This window comes from Hippocampus comes, unplaced genomic scaffold (assembly GCF_001891065.2).
Source record: "Hippocampus comes isolate QL1 unplaced genomic scaffold, H_comes_QL1_v1.1 scaffold245, whole genome shotgun sequence".
In the NCBI taxonomy this organism is placed as follows: Eukaryota; Metazoa; Chordata; class Actinopteri; order Syngnathiformes; family Syngnathidae; genus Hippocampus; species Hippocampus comes.
The window spans coordinates 428,264-437,464 of NW_017805834.1; the positions used below are offsets into that span (position 1 = coordinate 428,264).

The 9,201-nt window shown below is 42.5% G+C and overlaps 1 protein-coding gene across 5 annotated transcripts in view; it reads right to left on the reverse strand.

Annotated features, from left to right (window-relative positions):
* Positions 1-3,484, reverse strand: part of hm13 (histocompatibility (minor) 13) — a 20,473-nt gene extending 16,989 nt beyond the window's left edge. For 2 of the 5 annotated variants that reach the window (XM_019887751.1, XM_019887750.1), the window contains exon 1: positions 3,043-3,481. In XM_019887751.1, coding sequence (XP_019743310.1) covers positions 3,043-3,267 — 225 coding nt within the window. In that variant the 5' untranslated portion in view covers positions 3,268-3,481. Of the gene's footprint in view, positions 1-3,042 lie in introns of all 5 variants that reach the window. The other 3 variants (XM_019887752.1, XM_019887748.1, XM_019887749.1) reach the window with 3 other exon arrangements.
* Positions 3,485-9,201: the final 5,717 nt, after the last annotated feature.

Here is a 9,201-nt window from a genome sequence, read left to right on the forward strand (position 1 = left end):
TTTCTTTTTCTCAGTATAAATAACACGTACCTTGACTGTTCTACTCTTTGAATAAAATCACTTCATTCAAGCGTTAGGGAGTGCAAAGGGTTATGATGGAGGGGTGTTAATCATGAGGACCTGCCAAGTGGTATGATCGCATTGTTTTATACATGTCCTTGGCTAGGCCTCAGTTTCAAAATCAGTCCTTGGTCCTTGGCCTTGGCCTCGGAAGCAAGTCCTTGGTCCTTGGCCTTGGCCTCGGAAAATTTTTCAAGTCCTTGGCCTTGGCCTTGCCTCGGAAAATTTTCCAAGTCCTTGGCCTTGGCCTCGGAGGCAAGTCCTTGGCCTTGGCCTCGGGTTGCCGGTCCTTGGACACAACACTGCTGCATACACCCTGTTTTGATATCTGCGCCCGCACGCATACACACATGTACACACACAAACCCCTTTTCCATTGTACTGGTTCTACCCCAAAACAGCCTAGCTCGGCCCTGTGTAGTTGCCTCTCCATTACACTTTTAGGGGGATGCACTACAATTGAACCGGTAGGTAGATATAGATTTAGAAGAAAGATATGGTGCCATCCAAGCAACATATTTTTTAATGGGCACGCTTTCTTATTTCAGCAAGACAAAGCCAAACCACATTCTGCATGTGTTACAACAACATGGCTTTGTAGCAAAAGAGTGCAGATACTAAACTAAAGACAGAGGTGATACTGTTTGGTCCCAGTGGCCCTTGCACATCCCATCCTGTTGACTTGGGCCTCCTGTCTCCTTATCTTAAGTCAACAGTCTCAAACTTGGGCCTTAAACTGGACAGTGATTTCATACTTAACCGGCAAATTGGTGCCGTTGTTAAATCCAGCTTCTTTCACCTTAGACAGCTGGCCAAAGTAAAACCTCTCCTCTCTCATGAACACTTTGAGACAGTAATTCATGCCTTTGTCACATCCCGGCTCGATTACTGCAATGCCCTTTACTTTGGAGTCAGCCAGTCTTCCATTAAGCGTCTCCAGCTGGTCCAGAATGCCGCTGCTCGCCTCTTGACCGGTACTCGTAAGAGGGAGCGCATAACTCCTACTCTGGCATCCCTTCACTGGCTCCCCATACATTTTAGAGTTATTTTCAAGATCCTCTTATTTGTTTTCAAATCTCTAAATAACCTTGCGCCACCTTACCTCTCTGAGCTCATCCGCCCCTACACACCTGCCCGGCGCCTCAGGTCTGTGGACCAGACATTATTAGAAGTACCAAGAACTAAACTGGGGCTCAGAGGGGATCGAGCCTTTTCTGTTGCTGGTCCCTCTCTCTGGAATGACCTCCCACTGAACATTCGGCAAGCCTCCTCGCTGCCTCAAGCGAAAATGGTTGAAAGATTTCCGCCAACAAAACTTGAATGATTAGTGTCCTCAGTTCCCAAACGTTTATTGAATGTTGTTCAAAGAAATGGTGATGTAACACAGTGGTAAGCATGAGTGCTTTTTAGGAGCTTGTTGCAGCCATAAAATTTGAAGTCAATGATTATTTGCAAAAAACAATCAAGTCCATCAGTTTGAACAATCAATATCTTGTCTTTGTAGTGTATTTAATTAAATATAGGTTGAACATGATTTGCTAAGGCGGAGAAAAAAAAGTAGTGTGTTTCCGGTAACCCGACCGACCGAGAATTTCTATGTCGAAAAAAAACTTTACGGTCTGCATTTTTTTCAAACAACCCTCTACATTTTTGTGGAGAGGGTTTACATCGGTGCAAACTCTCGCGATATTCACGTTGAGCGCGTGCGTCGTTTGCCCTGTCGTCTGTCAACAACATTGAAACATGGCGGCAGCCGCGATCTCCGACGACAGTTTAAACTGCGTTTTTTGTGTTACAGTCGCATGCTCGCACCGCAATGTTAAGAAATAGCATCCATTGATGTATCGAAAAAATAAAGCGAACTATTTGATGAACACCATGGGCCGAGTAAAAACCGAGGGCGGAGGAGGACGGCGGCAGAGGAGGGCGGAGGAGTACGGCGGAGGCGGCGGTGTGCCCCAGTCCCCTGAGTCCGGAGCGGGGAGAAAACTAAATAGGTGGTGAGCGGGGGGTTCACTGTCTCCTTGTTTTACGTTTTATGGTTATTTTGTTTAAATTTTTGATGGAAAAGAAAAGATAAAAAAAAAAAAAAACTTTGTCCGACCTACCGACCCTATGCTGAAATTTCATGTTACCGGAAACACACTATCTTTTTTGTTTGGCCTAATCAGTTTTTTTTTGTGTGTGTTTATTTAACACGACTTCAGTGAAATTGGTTTGGTACATGTTTGACATATTTTCAAATTACGCCAGTTGACCACATTTTCACCATGTGCAACCAAAGCTTCAGTATTTTTAGTGTAGTGTGGACGGGAAGAGTGGAAACAATGGGAAAATGCCAGACTGCCACTGGGTATCAGCTAACAGAAAACGTATTGGAGATGGCTAAAAACAAACAAACAAACAAACAAAATTACTAGCTTTTAAGTACTAACTTTTTGGAACAATGAACTTCAAGAAATTTCAATTACGAACCTTGCATTGAATTATTCGTTTTAAAATTTGTGATCTTAACTTTGAACTAGCCAGTGTAGAAAATTAACTTCCCCGACACTGTTTGGGACATTCAGCTCTTTCTCGGCTAACACTCAAAGCAGCCCATCTCTACCAGAAGACGAGAGGACAAACTGTGTTTTCGAATGCAGCAACCGCGTCTTCAACAACTTTAAATGTGATCTTGCGTCGATCACCACGCTCTCTCTCTCGACCAAGTTCTCGCGCGATCCAGGTCAAAAACGCCGGTCACGGCAAACTAACCACTACGTGTGCAACGAGATGACGTCAACAGTCGTCATACAATTAAACGAGCCCGAAACAAAGTTAACACACGTAAAAACAACACAAGCTCAAAATTCAACAACGGTTAACATATTAATTACATAGGCTGCATTAGGAATCACATATCGTGATATAAGATAGCTTCCCTGGTCGAGAGCTAGCTCGATGGTGCGCGCTGCTAGTGCCTGCTAACGACAGTCTTACCTTGGACTTCGAGCAGGCCACGGAGCGCAGAGCTCCGAAAAAGATGGGCACCAGAGCCATGAGCACCAGGCTGCCGTACGCCAGTGCCGTGCCCTCCGGCGTGGCCACGAACTTCGCGGTCGCGTTGAGCGCGTCCGTCCCGTTGGAGTCAGTGGCGTTCAAGGCTTCCATGAACGCGGCGGCGGTTTCCGGAGCCGAGGTGCTTTCATTTTCCACCTCAGACATATCTCGCCGGGGATCGCAGCTGTTAAGGCAGGGGAGGTGGATGGCGCTGAAAGTGTGTAGAAAATAGGTCGAGAAACGGAGGATGAAGCCGGAATCGTATGCGTGTCATTCGCGGAATAGACGCAAGACAGCCGGTAAACCACTAAGGCCACGTTTCTTAAAGCAAAGATGCACCACGAAGGAAGACTTCTCACTCTGATGCTATTATTGTCATTATTTTTTTCTTTTCTTCTTCTTCTTCTTCCTCTTCCTCTTCCTCTTCTTCTTCTTCTTCTTCTTCTTCTTCTTCTTCTTCTTCTTCTTCTTCTTTTACTTTTACTTAATGGTGGTTGGCAAATGTCTTATGGTGCATTACCGCTACCTTCTTAAATGGAGTGTGGGTCTGGATAATCAAATCCCATCATGACCTCCAACTTAAAGATAACTCACTGGTCTTATAGTCAAAATGTCTTCTGTATTCAAGACCACTTTCTGACCCCTCAGCTCATCAACCAGCTTCCTGACTATACGTGAAACAAGATTCTCTAGCTCTTGATGGCCCATTTTAAATACTCAGCAATGCAAAGGAGGAACGTGAGGCTACTCCCACACTCTGTGCTCTATTACGCTCGACCCAAGAAGGTGTTACAAGAATCACAACTCATTCTGCTGTATATACAGCCAGATTATTACTTAACTTTTCTCTTCTATTGATGAGAATTTGGAAGAATAAATGCAATACCCACTTGATCTTCAGATTTTGATGCCTTGGAATACACGGAGATGAAAGTGGACTTTTCTGAAAATCCCGGATAAATAAATAAATAAATAAATAAACAAACATTATATAACACACACACACACACACACCTGGCCGATCACGCATGAATCAGTTTACACAAAACGCTATTCAAATACTCGACATTCAATGACCAATCTTCCTTTTGTGTGCACATGTGCAAGTGTGTTCATAAAGAGACGAAAATCTCTTTACTGTAACTAGTGTTAGTGTCTCAACATGGCTACACTCGTGAAAGCAAAACAACGAACTCAAACGCGTCTTCGTTCAATGTTGTCAACTAATATCCGGATTAATTTTAGGCAAATTTTCCTCAATTCTCCGGAGAGATTTTTCATAAAAATTTGAAAAACCCGGAATTCCGGGAAAATCCGGAGGACTTTCATCTCTGAACAGTTCAATACTGTCACCGCAATTATCTCCAATATGTCCTTCCACGATGGATCAGTTAATTCCACCTGATCTTTTGAGGTCCAAAAGCCAGAAGTCAGCTAGTGGACTTCTCATCAACCACATGTTGGGGTTGATGGATAGATATGATGGGGTATGAACCATCCAAAACTTTTAACTGGTGTTTTAGCTCTGTCTTGAGATCCTCCTTATGTCCTCTGAAATTTGCCCAGTACATCTATGCCAATTTATCTCATCTAATACAAAGAGCCTTTTCCCCATTCTCAACTTGTAATGCATTTATACGTATGGTCTCCCGAGCTCCACAGCATAGTTTCAACGCTTGGCTCTGAAGCACATCCAATTTTCTTAAAAGAGTGCTAGCTGCCAACCTATACACAACACTAATCCAATCCTGATTTTGTAAACCCAATACAGATATTTCTCATTGTGGGCCTACTCTGATGCTTTCTGAGAGCATATTAGCAGCTCTATGGTGGGCCCATAGCATTTATTCAGTTCTAAGTGGATTTATCCTTTTCGCGGGCTACCCAGTCCTCTGAGCTCTATCTTGATCAATCACATGATGTTTACATCGTTCTGCACGTCGCATGGCTGTACGCACACTGATGTTCTGATTAATGTGGTGGCAACATAATGGGTAGAGCAGAATAGCTGACATCACATGTAAACAGTTAACCAGAGATCTTGAATTGGACTGGTTTCAAACAGATTGACAAAAAAGTCTCCATGTAACCCCACCTAATGTAGAGATGGTGGCTTTGATAAATCAGCCAAATTATTTTATACTCCTGCCAGTCAATACATCTTGTGCTTATCCAAAACACTGTTGAAGACAGTATTATATTAACTCTCTCAGCTATATCACATATTTTTAGAACATTTTTCAAAAACAAGTAAATGCATATCAACGTCAGAAATGTAGGATTCGCTGATAACTTGAAAGCCAGCTGCTATCTAGCCTCAGGGCTAGATAGTGACCTTCCTATGTGTAGTTTGCATTCTCGCCTGGTTCTTGAGTGGGTTTGCGCTGGGTCCTGCGGTTTCCTCCCACATTCCAAAAACATGCATGGCAGGTTAATGGAAGAATTGTCCCTAGGTGTAATTGTGAGCACGAAATTCTTTGTCTCTGTGCGTCCTGAGATTGTTTGGAAAACAGTTCAGGTTGTCCCCCACCTACTGCCTGAAGCCAGCAGGGAAAGGCTCCAGCATCCCCACGACCCTCGTGAGGATAAGCAGATTAGAAAATGGATCGATGGATGATATTCATTTATGACAAGATCATCATCATGTTTATTCATTCATTTTCCAATATGCTTTATCCTCACAAGGGTTGCGGGGGGGGAGGGGGTGCTGGAGCCTATCCCAGCCGTCATTGGGCAGTTGGCGGAGACACCCTGAATCAGTTGCTAGCCAATGGCAGGGCACACAGAAACAAACAACCATCTGCGCTCACACTCACACCTAGGGACAATTTGGAGTGTTCAATCAGCCTGCCATGCATGTTTTTGGAATGTGGGAGGAAACCGGAGTACCTGAAGAAAACCCACGCAGGCCCGGGGAGAACATGCAAACTCCACACAGGGAGGCCGGAGCTGAGATCGAACCTCTGCTCTCTGAGGTCGAAGCGCTAGCCACTGGACCACAGGGCCACCATCATGTTTATGATTTTCATAATTAAAGGAAAGACAACGCTTAATTTTTATAACTTTCTGCCAGTGTTGACATTTTCAAGTGATCACTTCTACAACATTCCTAGAAACTCACAATGTCCCATCACTACCGAGCTATTTTTAGAAGAGACCAGCGGGCTACTAATGTCGTCCTAGGGGGCTTCCTGGCACCCATGGGTACCACACTGGTAACCCCTGTGTTAAATGATCAAGCCTACACATGGGCGTTTTCAATAAATAAAATGCTTTATACTATTCAATCACATCATGAAAAGGCAAGATAGACATTGTAAATAAAAAGTAATTTTAAAAACGATTCAATCTGTGTATGGAAGTTAGAAAGGACGAAGCCCCCTCACCATAGAAGCAACCATGGCACACAAAACCCATTAAAGAAAGCAACATTTTTTTGTAAAAATTAAAATTAAAAAATAGACGATCTTTGATATGAAGCCCAGGAACTACTTTTTGGGAAGAACTTTTCAAGCTACGCAGCAACAGCACCTCTTACCGACAAGGGCGGGAAATTACACCCCAATACATGTCAGCCGAGAGCCCGAGATTGATACGCGTGCCATTGTGCAGTGAGGAGACCTCGATATTCATGTACACCTCGACGACTGGAAGTAGGGGCGGACGATGTTGACTCAAAATATCACAATATTTCAAGGAAATTTGCAACCACTACATTTCTGACGTTTAGGGGGTAATTAAAAAAAACTGAACAATATATCAGTGATTGCTCCTTTGGAACAACATTATTTTTTTAATTTGATTTTTCTCTTCAATTTTTAAGGATGACAAAGTTAGAAAACAAAACACAGCACACAACACAAAAGAAGAAAAAAAATCAAAACATGGAATAGATGTAAAAATAAAAATAATCTACCAGCAGGAGCGCTGGAATATTTGCGAGCTTTCAACCAACCCCCCGGCCCCTCTTATCCTTTAAACATTGATGTTGTTTTTCTATACAGTGCCACCCAAGGGATCGAAGGTCACAGGCATTCAATTTTGGTTTTCAGCCTTGACGCTTACATGCAGTGATTTCTCCAGATTCTCAGAAGCTTTTGATGATATCATGGACTGAAGAGGATGAAATCCCTAAATTCCTTGCAATTTTATGTTTTCCTGAAACTGTTCACTCTTTTCTCACGCACGTGTTCACAAAGTGGTGACATGGCATGGCAACACATCTGATCTGAAATCTGATTAAACCAGAAAATAAAGAATGGCCCACAAAGGACTGTCAGTGGCGCGGGCAAAGACATACACAATGAAATGAAGACAAATTCCATCACAGGGCTTGACTGTCTAGCCAACTCATCCAACCTAGACCCCATTCAAAATGCATGGTGCATTATCAGGAGGAAAATGAGGGCCACCAGATCCCAAAACAAAGAAGAGCTGATAGCAAGCATCGATGAAATCTGGACTTCCCAGGCAATGCCACAAGCTAATTGCATCAATGCCATGGGCCATCCAGAGAGTGATTAAGGTAAAGAGATTCCCAACCAACTACCTGTACTGAAGATTGAAATATAATTTTGAAAATAAATACCATATTTTGATCAATTTGATGTGATCCTAATTTCTGTGTTTTATTCACAGGATGAACATTTTTTGAATTCCTCTTTTCGTGGGTTTCAGGAGCTGGAAACTCAAATTATGAACAAATAAACAAATTAATACTTGAAATTAAATCAAATTTAAATTACAGGCCCCGAATCGATAATCTATGGAACTTTATCTTTTTGAATGGCATTCTGGAAATAAATAAACTTTTCCCTGACATTAAATTTTTTTTCGAAAGGGTTTGTGTTTTTATATACGTGGTTAAATCAAAAATAACCCGCACTTTATGCTACAGCGCGCACTTGTGCTTGAATTCGATGCAATTCTCGTCCTTACGAGAAACTTTCTCGTTCTCGCGAGTAATCTTTGTCATTAGGATGTGAAACTTTCTCGTTAGGATGAGTAATGAATTTGCGTGCATGGGAGACTCTGTAGCGACATTTCGGTGTGTATTTCTGTGTGAATATGAGTTCAGTTTCTTTTTTTTTCCATGTCACTTAAGTGGCTCCGGAGTCAAATTGGGAATTTTCATTTTTTTGTAAATGGTTGAATGCAGCATAGCTCGGGGGCGTGTTCCACTGCTGAGTCAGGAAGGTGGAGCGCTGAGCTGGTAGAGAGAGAACAATCACAGACAGAGAACCAGCTCAAGAAAGTAAAAGAAAGAAAAATAAATTAAGAAAGATAGATACAGAGGCCCCACCCTGTCAAGTCTTCGGTTCTATTGCCCGACTAGAGCGCCACATCAACCAACGCTGAAATTTGACCACAGGTACGAACACTCGGAACTGAGCGTCGTGCACTTTACCTTGGCGTCTGTTCACTTGATGTTGAGAGCTCAAAGCAAACTGTACAAAGTAATGACAAACGCATTTGTTCCATTTAAGGTGTCGCGATCATCGTCGTTACTTGTTTTGAATCGTCCCCACCTTATTCAATTAAAAACCAGCGTGTGTATTTCCATCGAAACACGAATGTGATCAAATATACGCAAATATTCTCTGCTGGGTGGAGCAACAAGGTCGTCCTGACAATTCATAGTTAAATTCCGTGTTTTTATGTTAATGAATAACAGGAGGTAAATTAAAGTTTACCTGACAAATCCAGATTTGCTGAATTTGAACGCGGATATAACTAAACTAAGCAGCATCAATGAGTCATTCTCGTGGCTAGCTTTTGCCAGCTAGCCCATGCTGCAAGTTGTGAAGTCATAGGCCACAAGTTTGATTGACAGGGGCACCACAACAGCAGCAGTGTAGGAATATTTTGGGGGGAATGTTGAAGTGTTGATCAGTAACGAATGTCACTGTCACTGACTGGTTCTATCACCTACTTGTTGGTGTTTGCCCCTACAAGCCCAAACACGCTTAGAAAACGTTTATCCCCGTTGAGATGTCACACTTATGCATACAAACTGTATACAGTAATACAATATATACATTAACTGTATATATGAATGTACAGTAACTGTGTGTGTGTGTGTATATATATATATATATA